This window comes from Canis aureus, chromosome 37, assembly GCF_053574225.1.
Source record: "Canis aureus isolate CA01 chromosome 37, VMU_Caureus_v.1.0, whole genome shotgun sequence".
Taxonomy (NCBI): domain Eukaryota; kingdom Metazoa; phylum Chordata; class Mammalia; order Carnivora; family Canidae; genus Canis; species Canis aureus.
The window spans coordinates 7909640-7926552 of NC_135647.1; the positions used below are offsets into that span (position 1 = coordinate 7909640).

Genomic DNA, 16913 nt, shown 5'->3' on the forward strand with positions numbered 1-16913 from the left:
GTTATACTCAATGTAGGAGGACATCTTATAGTTCAGTGAAGTGGAATAAAGATGGAAACCTGACCTTTCTCAAACTGACTTTATGGGTAGGATGCTTTGGTAATTGGGTCCACGTGTGGTCTCCGTGGTGGCTGGCCCCACATTCACATCCCTAGCTCTGTCTTTTGTCTTGTGTTCTAAACTTTTCTAACTATATCTTGGCAGCCCCAGCTGATACCTACTGGCATGTCATGCTTAATATGTCCAGAATGAGCTCCAATTTCTCTTTCAGAGCTGGTTCTCCTCCTGACCTAATGCTGTCCATTCATGTTGTGCCATCTTTAATGGCAGCTCCTGGACCTGTCCAAGTCACCTGGTTCCCCTGTTTCTTCTGGCCTCTGCTTCTGAGCTGAGATGTATGTTTACCTTCTTCCTTTCTCTTCTTACATGAAGTTGGTCACTAAATCCTATTGTTTGTCCCAGTTCATTTTTCTTTTATTTTCATTTTGCATTTTAGGAGCATCTAGTGCCTTCTTCCTTAGCAGGTGCTCACTAAATGCTAGTTAATAGATAAAAAATGAATAAAAATTAAGGCTACCAAAGAGCTCAAAAGGTTTCTCTGATTTATAATGGTACCGGATCCTTTTAGTTGTTTTGGTTTCTTTTCCAAGGAGAAACTACTCCCTGTCTCTCAATCTTAAAGCAAGACAGACATTTAATATCTTTTAAAACAGCAATGTGACTTTTGTTCCATATCCTAATATGTTGTTTTAAAAACCATAGCTGATGCAGTGAATAATGCAGCTGGCTTTGGGTTCAGTGGAGTGGATAAGAATGGAAATTTCTGTTGGGATCTGCTTTCTAACCTAAACATCTGGAAAATTGAGGTGAGTCTACTATGTTTTTGAATCAAGCCTCCATTATTGAATAATGGTGAATAAAGCAAATAGTGTGCTTTGAGTGCAGTATCCCTGGAAGCTCTTCCTCAGAGTGTCTGAGGGACAGCCATCAGGGAATGCCAGGTCCAGCAGCCTCCTGGACATTTTGCATCTTGGAATTTTTCCTGTTTTTTTTTTTTTTTTTTTAAAGATACCTACTTTCTTGACAGTTGTAATGGTTCAAGAAATGACATGTAGAAATCTGAAAAAGAGCCAGGAAAATCGTTTTTGTTGTTTATATTCCTGTTCTCTCAACTAGAAAGTCCAGATGCCTTTTTTCTCTTGTTTCACATTCTACTTTCTTCAATCAGGAATACAGACGGGGAGGCTCCTGTATTGAGATTTTAATATTGCAAGCCCTCTGTCATCCTTTTGAAACATTTCTAATCCATCTTATTTTAAGAAGAACTGTCACGACATAGAGCTTTTAGACCACTAGAATCAGTGTGGCTGTTTGTCTTCCACTGGCTTTGTTCTTGGACCACAGCTCTCAAGATGTCCTCATCTTCAGAGGTGGTCTCTTTGGGGCCACATCATTCTTGGTTTCCTTATATCATTAGCACTCGGAACTCATAGGAAGGCCCAGTCTTCGACCCTTTCCTCCTTGCTGCTGGGAGTAAAGTCATGGTTCTCAATATACAGAAGGGTTGGTTCTCTAGCCAGGTGACTCATATTTGCTGTTGGCTGTGGTTTCCCACCCACCACAGGGCAGGCAGGGTGCCAATGGAGAGCAAGTGAAGGAAATATGCATGTAGAGCAAGAAACAAGGGATGTGGAGACTGACCACTAGGCCAAAAGGAGACATGGCAGATGTTCTCCACCTTCTTGATCCCTGAGACTTCTCTTCATCTTAAATGGATAAACTATAGCCTCCAGAGCCACTTTTCTCAATTTTAGAAAGCAGTGTGGATCATCTACAAGGTTCTCATGTCTATACAGATGATAATCCAAAAGAGTTAAAGTGTGTTATAACTTTGCTCCCTTTTCCCACTCAAATTTTCTTCCTCAAAAGTCATGGACCACTGTTAGCTGCTTCAGAGCACTGTGGGCACATGTCCTTTAGAGTGGCTCCCCTTCCGTTTGGCTGCCCACCAGTACACCAAGACCTAGTCCTTTCACTGAGTATGTGGCCAGCGTGAAGGGCTAAGTTATTAAGTTATATCTTTATTATCAAAGAAAACCAGAAAGAGGGAGTTTGGATATTCAGTAGAGTTGATAGCAAAGAACTAAAGAAAACCAAGGACATCTGACTTAGTTAAGGTACATTGAAGCTGTGCATATAGCATTTTATTAGCCATAGAGAACATAAATAAAACCCCTTAGGGTTTTGAAATAAAAAGTCATAATACAATATCTATCTTCTATTTATAGCTCCATCCATCCCTCTATCCATCCCTCTATCCATCTCTCTATTATCTGTCTCCTTCCCTCCAAATGTACTAGTGTATGGCCTGAGATTTTCTTATGGTTAAAATAGAAAAAAAGTGGTACTTTCACCTTTGTTAGGAATTCTGGCTCTTGAATGTTTGCTTCATGCTTTCTACTACCAGCCTTTGATAAGACTTTTTTTTTTTTTTTTTTTTTTTTAATGAGAAAACCCAATTGATGGCTTAATTTAGAATCTCTCTTCCATAGTACCGGTGTCATTGCCAGTTGGGTGATGTCTGTTTTCTTTTTTGTATTGAGACCCCTTCATGCATGAAATCTCTCACTATTCTAAATACAACTGGAAGCATTTGAACCTGAGCAGCTATTTGTAGCATAACTCCACAAGACTGACCTAGTTTATAGATGGCCACATAGTGAACGATGACAAATTTAGGCTGAATCCAGAAAGGCCCTAAATTGACATGATTAAACTTTTCCTGTGGCAAACCCCTTTTTAGAGTGTTTAGTTTTAAAATTCAGATGACTTAAGTTTTTTTTTTAACCAGAGTAGAAGAAAAACCTACAAGACATTCCCTCAATTTTCCTATCATTTGAAAATAAATCTTGAGGGAAATGAAGACTTTGTAAGCCAAGTCTTAGTGCAAAGTAAATCTTATAAATACCAGAAAATTTTACTGTGTAGGTTGGAACAGCTGATCTACTCTTGATGGAGTAGTCCCTATTGAAATAGCACATCTCATCTGCCGCCAGGGAAATTCTGGGGACGACTTTCCATTACTTGGGGTATTTTTAAAGCTAATGATAGGTGTTATTTTCTTCTTTCTAGACTGCCACAAGTTTCAAAATGTACTTAGAAAACTGGAATATTCAGACAGCTACTTGGCTAAAGCGGTAAGAAAAATAAGAATGACCTCATTACTCATGGCACTTGGATATGTTTAGATGGAAGTCACCAGATGAGCCGCAAGTCTGCCAGTAGTAATGTGTCATCTGACACTGTTGTTTTGTATTAACATCTATGCCCTGTAAATGGAAAAGTAGAAATACAGTGATGTGAGAAGGTCACTATGTACCATATTTTAGTGTATCACTGAATAGTGCCATTCCTGTGCAGCAGCCACTCATTTAGCTTTCATATCAATCCCATGAGATGTTGGTAGTTATCCCTATTTTACAGATGAGGAAAGTGAGCACAGAGAGGTTATGTCACTTGTCCAAAGTCACACAGCTAATGCTTATCATGAATCCCAATAGACTGTCTCAAGAGCCAGGTTCTTAAACCTCTGTGTTGTGCCACCTCTTACCTAGAGAATACATTGCTCAATGTCAAGGAAGGTCAGTATCAGCATCGAATCACTGACGATCTCCATTTATCCCTAGCATTAAGAGCTTTATGGTACCCTAGACCTTTATGCTTTTAAACTTTGTGTTTTTTGTTCGTATTTCTCTATCCTTTTGTTTCCCTACACACTGCAAAACCGGAAACATTACTTAATATGGAACTAATAATATGCTATCTTTGAAGCAACAAATTCTAGCTAGTGAATATTCCTATCATATGAATGCAGGGAGAGTATGATTCTATCAGGCTGTAGATTCTGTTTTTGACCCATAGCATTTTTCATCGGCCACAACATTGGGGTAAGAGACAATGTATTGTAACACCTCCAAAGTAAGCTCATGCACTGTTGTCTGAAAGTTGATCTGAACATGCAGTTTTAGAAAACTTGCACTTATTTTTGCTATTAATCTGATCAATAATTTTAGCATAAAACTCTATTTCTCTATATTGGGTAGTCCCAATGGATCAAAAATCCTACTATCTCCATTAGGAGTTTATGTTCTAAGATGACTGAACATATATGAGCACTTAAGAAATGAAAAAATATTTTAAAATATCATTTTAGAAAATGAAATCTCTTATTTGTACAAAAAGATAGACACAGACACTAGGAAACAAATACCCGGGCAAACTACCCCATTTCAAAGAAACATTGCCAAGTGGCATCCCAGTCCTGTCTTTCTCTCCCCGAATGCATTCTCTTTCTTTGTATGAAATGGGAGCCATAATCCTTAGTTTGGGTTCAGATCCATTACTTTTGACAACCTATGCAGAGCTAGATTAGCGTTAACTATTTGAATTCCTATCTTTTTATTTGGGTCCTCTTGTTTAGTAAACCACATAGTGGCTTCCTTATAGTGCCACTGGTGATTTGTAGATTGAATTTAGTAAAACAACAAGAGTCAAAGATCTCCAAGGTATTTGAGGACAATTGCTACATCCTTACAATATCAGTTTTTCAAGCAAATTCATGGAATGAAATCCAACGGACACCGTAAAAGCTGAAAATTCATATAGTTGACACACTGATTTTGCACTGGAGTCATTGCCACAATAGATGAAAGGGTTTGCAGCGTTGGCTAGTCAGGTGGCATAGGGGCCATGTTGGAAAGAATTACTTTTGACTAAATGAGGATATCTGCTTCTAAAGATGCTATCTTAATATTAAAATTTGTAGTGCCAGTGGCACCTATCCATAAATTTTCTGGTAAATTAGGGTATTGGTGGAGTAAGCTTCTCCAAGGCAGGAACTATTACTGCATAGAGTGACCACTTGGACTTTTTTAGATGTAGTATGATGGGGTCTAGATCATTTCATTCCATGCAGGTTAAAACTTCATATCCCTCTCCCCAAATGACTGTGAATTGCCTGTCTGGTAGCATTCAGGACATGGAGTTTAGGCAGCTAGGGTTGCATTCAAAGTCCCTGATAGGGAATTGATGAGATGATTTTTGCATGGTCTGAAGACACAAGTGTAGGTAAACGTTTCTGCTATGTTTCACCTGTGACTCATTGCATCTTCCTCTCTTCACAGAGTATGCTATGAACGGGTTCCATGGTACCCCACGGTGCTAACCTTCTTCCTGTCTGCCTTGTGGCATGGTGTCTACCCTGGATACTATTTTACTTTCTTAACTGGAATCCTTGTCACAGTAGCAGCCAGAACAGTAAGCTTCCTTTGGTTGTAGGATCTTTTCCTTTATAATCTGTTGCCTCTATGTTTGTTGTGTTCTGATCCTATTAGGAGGTGGTGGAGTTGGGAGTGAAAAATCCAACAGAAGTCTTCCTATTAGAGAAATACTTCAATATATAGCAATTTTGAGCCATAAAATGATGAACTATTTTCATGTTATTTACAGATGTTTTGGCAAAACAAAAGAAATTTTAGGAGTAATGAACGTTTAATACTTTAGAAGAGTAAAACTTTTTAAAGATTTATTTTAGAGAGTACATACATGAATGGGGGAAGGGGCAGAGGGAAAGCAGACTCCCTGCTGAGCACAGAGGCCAAATATTTGGGAGCTTGATCCCTTGACCCTGAGATCAAGACCTGAGCCCAAACCAAGAGTCAAATGCTCAATTGACTGAGCCCCAGGCACCCCATCTCTGCGGCTGAAAACATGTTTAATCATTACACAGAGAGTCTACCGATACAGATGAGTAATTGACTAATTGAGGCTCATAGGCTTCATTCTGCTTATATTCAATTTCTCATTTCATTATCCCAAGTTTAGAAATAATTCACAAAGTCTGTGCAGCCAGTAAAATTGCAGTCACAGAAACTGTGGGGTTAGAGACTGCTCTAACTTTTCATGTTCTCATGCCTGATCTGGTAAATTAGTCTGTGTAAAATTCTCTGTGAATTTTAGAAATTTGGTTCTCGGGACACCTGGGTGGCTCAGTGGTTAAGTGACTGCCTTCAGCTCAGGGCATGATCCTGGGTCTGGGGACTGAGTCTTGGCATCAGGCTCCCTGTGAGGAGCCTGCTTCTCCTTCTGTCTGTGTCTCTGCCTCTTTCTCTGTATGACTCATGAATGAATAAATAGAAAAAAAAAATTTTTTAAAGAAATTTGGTTCTCTAGGTTTTTGGGGTAGACTTCAGTTTGTCTTCAAGTGTTCCTGGTTGTAGAGCAGGATGATAAAGAAAGAAAAAATATGCCTGTCCTTAATGAGTGAGATGAACATGTATGTAAATAATTGCAATTTAGCATGCTCTGATTGTCAGATGGAGTTTGGTATTTGATTTAATTGCAGTCTTTGATAACGATTGGGGCCTTTGTTATTCAGGTGCCAGGAATTTTTTCTGGTATTTGCCAAACAGTATTTTGGATGTAAACCTAGGAGCCCCAACAGAGCTATTCACTCATTCTTTTTTTTTTTTTTTCCACTCATTCTTTAATTCATGTATTCCATGAATATTTCAGGAGCCCTCCTTATGTGCCAGTTTGTGTTCTAGTCATTGGGATACCACAGTGAATAGGAGTCCCTTCCCCACAGAATCTCTGTTTTAGTTAGGTGAATGTTTGTTGGAATATATGTGTGAACAAGAATGATAATTGATCACTACTCATACTGCTTAGTATACTTTTAAAGTAAAGTATATATTATGTATGGAAAATAACACATTTTCTTTTCTCCCATTCATATTCCTACTTAGATTAGAAAAGAAAAGTAAAGAACAAATGGCCAGGACAAACTAAGACAAAGACCAGAATTTTGTTTCTTAAAATATCCAGAGTATTATTCCTTAAAATGTCTTTAGCTCTGTGATCTCAGCTGGTATAAAACCACTGATTTATATAAAGCCTTTCTTTAGTAGAACAGTGTTCCCAGGAGAATGAACTCGGTAATGAAATACCTTATGGGTTTTCTGATACCACTCAAGTTCCTCCATTGGATGGAGCTCTGGCTCACCCTTGAACTCAAGGCCCAGAAGGTGTTTTTAGCATACCAAGGCAGCCTTGGGAAGCCTAACCTGCTTTGGGGCTCACCTACCTCTAAGCAAGCCACTGTTTCAGCTGTGCCTTTGTTTCTTGGAGCTGGGAATTGGGTGTCTTTCTGGAGGCAAATCTAGTCCCAGTATGACAAAAGGCCTACAAATTAATTATGGAAAAGCTAACTTTTTCATAATTAACTTAAAATTATATCAGGTTAATATTTACTGGCAAAAAATCACTGGAATAAGATTTTTGATGCATTACTAAATGACAAAAACAGTCTAGAAAATAAATCCATGCCATCAGTGAAAATACGAATATGGTTATGTATGAATAGAGAAAGGCTAGGAAGGATATGTACCAAGTTTATAAACCTCTCCCTTTGTCTGGGAGATGTCAAAAAATAAATTCTTTCTTTGCTTAGTTCTTTGTTCTTTGAACATTTGTCTACAGTGAACATAAATATATATCTTTATAATAATAAAAACCACAATGGTACTTTTAATCATTGATATTCCTGAAGTATACTGCCTGCATGCACAGAATAAAAGTTGTTTTTATTTTTCATACTTTCTCCTGCCCCTGGCTTTGCCTTCCTTTGCTCGCAGGTGAGGAACAACTACAGACATTGCTTCCTTTCCTCCAGAGCCCTCAAGGTTGTGTATGATGTGGTCACCTGGGCAGTCACTCAGCTGGCTGTCTCTTACACAGTTGCACCCTTTGTCCTGTTGGCAGTTGAGCCAACCATCAGCTTATACAAGTAAGTTTCCATTGTTCTCAATTGCTGTTTTGTAAACTGGTCTGTTTTCTCTGTGTTTGACTCAGGAGTTGGTAAACTGAGTCACTCAGTATTAAGAATTTCTAAATACAGCTTCGATATGTAAACTGTGAGTCACTCAGTATTAAGAATTTCTAAATACAGCCCATAGAAAGCTCTGGGAGGAAATGGTTATCCTAGGGATCCCAACAAACATATAACCATACATCTGAGCAAAATTGACAGGAAGCCTTTCAGACATCCCTAATGTAATTAAGGGATGCTGTGACCGTGAAGTTTGCAGCAATCTGTCTGGGATATCAACTCAGAGGATGAATGTGGGGTTATGTTGGAGTCTTGGGGAGCATTCTGACAGCAGGACAGAAATGGGCAGGAGCTGGGTGGGATGACCTGAGGGGTCTGCAGGGGGAGCCTGGGGTGCTAGTGGGATGGTAGCACTGGTGGTGCACATGGGGGATTGATGGTTTGAGCTGCGGGATGGAGGAAAAAGATGGCTCACACCAGAAACAAGAGACCTTTAAGGAAGGAGTGTCCGGCTTTTGTATTCAACCCCCAGTGGTCCTGATGAACTCTAAACCGATTCTTGCTTAACTTTTATTATTTCACCCAGATTGATTTAGTATTTTTCTACTGTTGTCAACTGGTTTGTGACCTGGGGCAAATAATTAACCTCTCTTAACTGGCTTTTCTCACCTGTAAGTGAAGTTTAAGAATATACTCTATCACAAAAGACTGTTTTTTGGATTGGAATGAAATAAATGTGCAAAGGGCTTAGCCTTATGCCTGGCATATAATCTGTACTTAATAAAGGCTGACTTGGTATTGTTCAGTGCTTGCACAGGTTTTGGTAGATTGATTTTGGAGCATAGCTCAGACTTCAAAATAAATGCAAACATGTCCCATTTTAAGTGGGGATTTCTGGGTAGTTGTTGCACTGGTCAAATGATCAAAGTAGCTTTTACTACTCAATACACAGATAGCAAGGTCTATAAGTAGAGAGATCCCCTCCCCCTTTCTGCACCCCCCTCCCCCCACCAACCACCCTGTGGGTCATAGGGTCATAGGAAAAGAAGTGGAGGGAAGTGTGTGATACCTGTGAAGTCAGTTTCTGTACTACCTGTTAGGTCATAGGTGTTCTGTCAGTATAGCATGGAAGTTGAGCTGGTTTATATACCAATGTTTCTAGATGTGGGTTGCCAGAATAGTGGGAAAGAATTAGAATCTTCAGCAAGAAGAATCCTCAGTGCAGGTCCTACAGTCCTAGGAGCACAGACCTGTTAAGTTCTAGAGTAAGAGTACTGAAATTGAGTGCCCCTTCCCCGAGCTCCCTCTTCTGAGAGGCGCCCCCTCCCTCTTCCCCCACCTGCTCCGCCCTGGATTCCTGGATTGCTGGTTTCCCTCCTTAGCTGGTTTCCCTCCACCTTGTCCAGCCTCAGGGCAGGCCCACCTGCACACAGTGCCTTCTTTCCCCTTCTCTCTGGGCCAATATTTGCCCCTTCTGGTCTTTTATATTACTCACAGTAAGCTACTGTGCCTGTTTAGGTGCTAATTGTTTTTGTTACAGTCTCACAGGTTATGAGTTGTCTGCTTCTGACATGAACCCCCCCCAATACCTCCGTATGCCCCAGTATTTTAAATGCATGATACTGCCAAATGCCAGATTCCCCCACCACCAAGAATGTATGTATCACATTATATCAGAAATGCCTGCATTCAACTCAAAACCACTTAATACCTTCCATTTGCTGGGTACTGTCCTAGAAGCTGGGGATAAGATGGTAAGAAAAATATGGAAAAAAATATGGAAATCAGTCCTGGTACTCTGGAAGGGATAGCTTGTTGGAGGAGACAGGTGTTAATGGGCAAATTTATAAATATGTGCACTGAGATCGTACTCTGAGTGAATGGTACAAAGACTTATGAGAGCAGGTAGCAGGAATCTGACTCATACTGGACATTCAGGGCAGCTTTTGGGTGAGAGTGGCCTCTGGGCTAGGATGTGGAAGCTGTAGTGGGGGAGTGAAACAGGCATAGTGTGTGTGAGGATGGAGGGTGGTGGGCAAGGTGGGGCATTCTGAACTGTGCTCCAGACACAGGAAACAGCATAGAAAAGGCCCCCTGGGCTATGAGGAGGTCTGTGCACTGAAGCCCCAAGTAACGAGTGTTGCAGAACGAAGAACCTGTGGTAGATAGCAGTGGGCTGAGGAGAGAAAGAAGTAGGTATCAGTATCCCCATTTATCATATGATGAAGTGGAAGCTCAGAGAGGGTAATTGAACAAAACTCACACAGCTAGACCTGACTTTCGGACCCAGAATTCCTTTACAGCAAGAACAGTAATGCAGTCACTAAACATTTCTTTAGGAGAAGCTACTTAGGAAGAATGTTACTGGTGGAGGATCATGCTAAATAGTGATTTGTTTAAGATAACATGCATTTAACTGACTAAAGTATGCTGATCCCTACACTCTGGTAACTATTAGATTTACCAACCCAGATTACCCAAGTAGATTTCCATTTCATTTCAAACACAATCATTCCCTATCCAGATCAGCTCTGTCCAGTAGAAGTGTTTGCCATGACAGGAATGCTATCCAGTTGTGTTAGCCATCAGCACATGTGGCCATGGAGCATTTGAAATGTGGCTAGTGTGACTAAGGAACTGAATTTTTAATTTTATCAATTTATTCAATCGAATTTTTCGTCAATTTAATTTTATCAATTTTTAATCAATTTGAATTTTAAGAGTCACATGTTGCCAAAGGTGAATCCTACATTGCATCTCAAAAGGTGTTTTTAGTATCTCTTAAGAGATTCACTGAATTTGATGAAAGAAATGAGAATTGAATCCTCTTTTAATGGAGATGGGTCTGGTTGTATTCTAGATCTGTTCCTCACTTGGGGCTACTTTCTGTAACTGGAAATGAATGGCAGGGGTGTGCAAATCCACTTCTCAGCACATCCTTCACTGCTTAACGTTTAAATTTCAGACATGGTTTATTTTTAAGTGTAGTCAGTTTTCCATCTACAGTGAGACTTCCTAACTTTAAATTCCTGTCTAGGGGGATCCCTGGGTGGCTCAGTGGTTTAGCGCCTGCCTTCGGCCTAGGGCATGATCCTTGAGTCCCGGGATCGAGTCCCATGTCAGGCTCCACACAGGGACTCTGCCTCTCTCTCTCTCTCTCTCTCTCTCTCTCTGTGTGTCTCTCATGAATAAATAAATAAAATCTTTTAAAAAATAAATTCCTGTCTAATCTTCTTTAAGTTGTAAATGAGTCCCAAGTGAAAAATGAAAGAATTTGTCTTAGCTCAGGATGCTAGGACTGAGTACAGACTGAGTGAGTTCAACAACAGACATTTCTCACAGTTGAGGCTGGGAAGTCCATGATCAAGATGCCAGCAGATTTGGTTTTTGGTGAAAGTTCTCTTCTTGGTTTACGGAAGACTGCCTTCTTGCAGTTTCTTCACCTGGCAGAGAGACAGAGACATATATAGGAGAATATAGGAGAGACAGAGACAGAGGGACAGCTCCCACTCTGTTTTCTCTTTATCTTCTTATAAAGGCACTAATCTCATCATGGGGACCCCACCCCAACCAGATTACCTACCAAAGCTCCACTTCTTCAAATTCCATCATGTGGGAAGTTAGGGCTTCAACACATGAATTGGGGGTTGGGGTACAAATGTAGTCCATAGCAGAACCTTTCTGTGAACTCATTTTGAAAAGCAAATCCATATGTGTTAATTTGTCTTTAAATAGATGACCCTTTTTTGTTTTTAAGATTTTATTTATTTATACATGAGAGATACAGATCGAGAGAGAGAGAGAGAGAGAGAGAGGCAGAGACACAGGCAGAGGGAGAAGCAGGCTCCACACAGGGAGCCTGATGCGGGACTCAATCTCGGGACTCCAGAATCATGCCCTGGGCCAAAGGCAGGTGCTAAACCACTAAGCCACCCAGGGATCCCAAGGATGTTAGAATTTGAACAAAGTCCTTGAGAGTAGGAACTATGCCTCATTCATCTATGTATCCGGGGTACCCAGTGTGCTCAATAAATGTTGAGTTTTTCCATAATAGAAAAATGAAATAGTTGTTAAAATTTTAGAAAATGTGGCATGTCAGAATAGCTTTCTAAACTTTGCCAGGGGATTGAAATATTTTTCCCTTGACTCCCAAAATATTTGGTTTTAATCCACATAGTTGTTCCAGTGTAAATATGGCCATCTTTCAAAGGTTATGGCAAATGCAAGACAAAGTATATTTTAGGTGTACAGCTTTTAAAATCTTTGGCTGGGGTCCTGTTGAGAACCCTAGTTTACACCTTGAGCTGGTATTTTTTTTTAAAGATTTATTTATTCGAGAAACAGAGAGGCAGAGGCAGAAGCAGGCTCCATGCAGGAAGCCTGACGTGGGACTCAATCCCCGGTCTCCAGGATCACACCCTGGGCTGAAGGTGGTGCTAAACCACTGAGCCACCCGGGCTGCCTGAGCTGCCTGAGCTGGTGTTTCTGTCCGTAGAACTCTTTCATGCTCAAGTGTTCTGGTTTTGATAATAAATGAGTTGCTCACTTGCCTGGGGCTGGGTAAATTATAGGGGTTCCCTGTCCCCAGTTTTACCTTCCATGGTTTCAGTTACACACACTCAGTTGCTCTCCAGAAACAGATGATCCTCCTTCTGATGTATATGGTCAGAAGGCCAGTAGTAGTCTAATGCTTCTAGTGTAATCATCTCCCATCATCATAAGAAGGGTGGGGATAGTACTGTTGGACTGTATTTTGAGAGAGAAGAGGCCACATTCTCATAACTTATTACAGTGGTTAATATGGTTATAATTGTTGTATTATTTATTGTTAATCTCTTACTGTGCCTAGTTTATAAACTATATCATAGATAGGTATATAGAGGAAAAAACAGCATATATTGGGCTCAGTATTATCTGCAGTTTCAGACATCCACTTGCAGGTTTTGGAACATGCCCTACAGCCAAGGGGTGGAGGACACGTACCCTTACTCCTGTATACTTGTCTTGTTTCCCATTCCCCTGAAGAAAGAGATGGAGGCTTTGCCTTTTTGTAAATCCCAGTTTAATGCTTTGTACAACCTAAGCAGTAAATACTTATTGAAAGAATGAATGAAAATGTGTTTGTTGCTGTTAGAAGTCTTGACTATTCTGTAGACATGTTCAGGGACGTTTAGGGGATATGAAAATTATCTGATTCTAATGTGTCTGACGTGATCACAGAAGCTGAGAATGATACATGAATCCATTGTGGTTTTTTTTCCTCCTCTTAACATTATTTTCCTTTGATCTTCAAAGAGCATTGGAGAAAGTTTAAGTCCAGCCTTTCCAAAAGGATACAGAACAATTGTACAAATGTGAGCTGTTTCTAATTACTTGCATTTCCAGATATGCCCAGTATTTATTGTCTACATTGTGCTCAGCATGTTGAATACCACATTTACGCAATAAAAGTCCACAGACTCAAAAGCAACACTTGTTTCTTATTAATTTGGATGAAAGCTGTTTTCAGAGTTGTGGAGTAGGTTTTGAAAATCTGAATTCTTCTGGCTCCTAACACACACAAGAAGAACCCCTTATACTTGAGTACATTGGCTAAAGTTGCATATGTATCTAGGGAACAGAGTATAAGGTTTGGATTTTCCTATGTGTCCTTACATTTTGAATAGTAGGAGTTTCTGGCTCTCATGGGATTAATGTTCTCAGTCTGCTTATGGCAGTACTGTGTGTCTATCTGCAGATGGGCTGATGGGTTTACTCTACCCAGTCCTGTGGTTTTAGTCTATCTCTGGCCTGCTCACCTCCTGGGGGTGTCTGTGGGGTGGACTGAGGCAAGCCTGAGTAAAAACACACTGCCAAAAGCAGTGCCTTTAGTTGCTGGACTGTAGATGATGTAATCACATCCATGAAACATTTCCTATTGGTATCCTTGTGTGAAATATAATTTTTGTGTATGTTTTATTCCAGGTCCATGTACTTTTATTTACATATCATAAGTCTCCTGATAATACTATTTCTGCCAATCAAACCACATGCTCATATTCAGAGGCAGCCTCAGACTCTGAACTCCGTTAATAAGAAAAAAAAAGACTGATACCTCCAAGGAAGCTGAGCAAGTAAAACTGCAAAATGTCAGAAAGATGAGATCAAAGGCTCAAAGGTTTGCCAGGGACTTAGAAGTGATGTTTACATGCATTTTTTTTTAAGTGCAGGGAGTATTTTATAAGGCCTTTTATAGGATGAAGTCAGCCACGTCCAGTTGATTTAATATTTCCTAGGATATTTGAATGGCATGGAGGTGTGTGGAGAATGAGCCAGTGCTGCAAAGACAGTCCATTCTGGGCTGCTGGGTCCTTGCTTTTCTAGCATGATTTCCAGCCTCTGGAACCTGTGCATCTGCTCCAAAAGGCAGAAGGTTGTTGCTGACGGGGTTTGTCTTCCAGAACATACCCAGATACAGTTTTTCCTTGGGAAGCCTCAGAACTTTGACCACAGTAACTATGTGGAAGACCATGGAGGAGAGGGATCCTGCAAAGAGGAGCCAGGAGGACTTGCTGTGAACACTTGAATGGATTGAAGGTCAGGCATGCCCTAAAGTAGGCTAGATTTTTTTTTCCAGGGATAGAACTCTTCCCTTTTTTCTTTGAACTGAGCCAAGATTGGAAATCAGAAAGTCTCCTGTACACAGACACCAGGAGTCTAGGAAAGCCTACTATTTTCCATTCCACATGCTCCATCTGCTTGCCCAGGGATGACCCTGAGAAAACACCCAAATGTTTGCATCATCAAAGGCAGCAGAATGTCTTTTAAATAAGCCATTAAAAAAAAAAGTAATTTAAAGTTATATAGAAGCCTGATAAGAAGCAATAGGCATTTTTCTCTTTGCTCCCCTCATTCCATAGAAGTGTTAATGATCATGGCTATGATGCGCATGTGGGCAGATTTTCACTTTTCTGATTTTGCAGCTGATTAAATCTGACTGTTTTAGTTGAATCATCATATTGGAAAGCAGAAATTGAAAACCATCTTCTATCTTTGTCATGAATGTGCTGTGGTTCCTTTCAGGGACTTCTATTGGTTAATATTCTATGTGGGAGAAAGAAACATGGTATTAAATATGCAAGATAATAATGATGATGCTGATAATAAATTATATGTTACAATGGTGTGCCCTCAAATAAATGCCTTGGGAGGAGAGAATTTGTTCAAATCAGATGGTCAAAACTTGGTTTCATATTGAATGAATACTGAATGAATGTTTCTCTATAAAGGAAATATTTCTGAACAGACGAATTAGTTTTTTTGTTTCTGTGAGTAGAGACTTGGAATTATGAAGCACATGTGTATATTTGTGTGTTTCTCTAGGTTTTAACAAACTTTGTTTAAAATTTGAGCATTTATAACATTTTCAATTTATCCTTCTCCTGTCAGGCACTTGAATGGTTTTGGTTTTTGGTTTGATTTCCTATCTTCATTCCCAACTTTACAGGTAGGCTTAAACCCCCTTTTACAGATGAGGAAACAGAAAATCAGTGGGATGTTTGCTAACTGTCCCCACAGTCCCAAAGTAAGTGAAAAAGCAGAGATTAAAATCCACGGTAGTCCCAAGAGAGCTGTTGGCAGTTGGTATTTCCATGAGGTATCCTGCTGCTGCTTCTCTTAGGACAAAAAAATGTGAAGTGATGTGCTTGTCCCTTGAAGAGTTTTATGATGCTAGAGAAGAATACCAGAATCTGAACTCTAGGCCTTATGTAAGGTAATGGAAGTTAAAAAGTAGCACATTTTGGCCAGTGTTTGAGGCTCACCCCAATTTAACAAGGTAACCTTGGGGGCAATCCTACCTGTCTGGTCCATGAGGGATGTTATGGGAGAGGAGATATAGGTGCTTAAAATCTGTCTGGGTCTTTTTCCAACAGGAACATTTCGAGGCTCAAGACCAAGAAAAATGCACACTAGTAAGAATGGTACTTATCACCAGGAGCACAAAGAATATTGAGTAATCCATGTTATAGTGAAATCTTTGAACTTGCAATATGATTTATAATCAGGCTTCACTGTACTTAAATATCTTCATTTTTTTTAAAAGATTTTATTTATTTGACAGTGTGTGAGCACAAGCAGGGAGAGTGGCAAGCAGAGGGAGAGGGAGAAACAGACTCCCCACTGAGCAGAGAGCCCACATGGGGCTTGATCCCAGGTCCCTGGGATCATGACCTGAACTGAAGGCAAACGCTTAAAATGATTGAGCCACCCAAATGCTGCTAAACATCTTCATTTCTGAGAGAAGAATTTTGGTAGAGATTATCACTAAGAGAGGTTATCACTAGGGTGATCAACTGTCCTGTCATGCTAATGACTCTGCTGACTCTACTCTTCAGTCCTGAGAAACATGGACCATAGGTCCCTTTAGTGTCTGCTAAGAATTCATTACAGAATGGAGTCAAAGTGAAGCCTTTGCATTCTGGGCTTATAGATGTTATATGTCAGACAATGCTGGGCCCTTAGCACATTTTTCTTATTGCAGGGTTTTATTCAGTGCAGGCGTGCTTCTTTTTGTGCACTTCACTTTGTTGTGCTTTGCAGGTACTGCATTTGTTACAAATCAAAGGTTCATGGCAACCATATGTCAAGCAAGTCTACCGGCACCATTTTTCCGACACCATTTTTTACTTATGTCTGTCAGATTTCGGTAATTCTCACAGTATTTCAGACTTTTTAATTATTTTAGGATGCCGTGAAGCTCACCCAGATAAGACAAGGAACTTAGCTGAGAAGTGTGTGTGTTCTGACTGTTCCAACCAGCTGTTCTCCATCTCGCTCTCCCTCTCCTCAGGCCTCCTTATTTCCCAAGACACAAAAATACTGAGACTAGGCCCATTAATCACCCTACAAGGGCCTCCAAGCATTCAAGTAAGAGTAATAATCACACATCTATCACTGTAAATCAAAAGCTAGGAATGATTAAGCTCAGCGAGGAAGGCATGCTGAAAACTGAGATAGGCTGAAAGCTAGGCCTCTTGCACCAAAC

The 16913-nt window shown here is 40.2% G+C and overlaps 1 protein-coding gene across 1 annotated transcript in view; it reads left to right on the forward strand.

The window, feature by feature from the left end:
* The window catches only part of MBOAT1 (membrane bound glycerophospholipid O-acyltransferase 1), a 113661-nt gene extending 98487 nt beyond the window's left edge, over positions 1 to 15174 (forward strand). Inside the window, exons 9-13 of the mRNA XM_077886397.1 lie at positions 763 to 866; positions 3133 to 3197; positions 5184 to 5316; positions 7695 to 7846; positions 13853 to 15174. Coding sequence (XP_077742523.1) covers positions 763 to 866; positions 3133 to 3197; positions 5184 to 5316; positions 7695 to 7846; positions 13853 to 13979 — 581 coding nt within the window. The 3' untranslated portion in view covers positions 13980 to 15174. The remainder of the gene's footprint in view (positions 1 to 762; positions 867 to 3132; positions 3198 to 5183; positions 5317 to 7694; positions 7847 to 13852) is intronic.
* The last annotated feature ends 1739 nt before the right edge of the window (positions 15175 to 16913 follow it).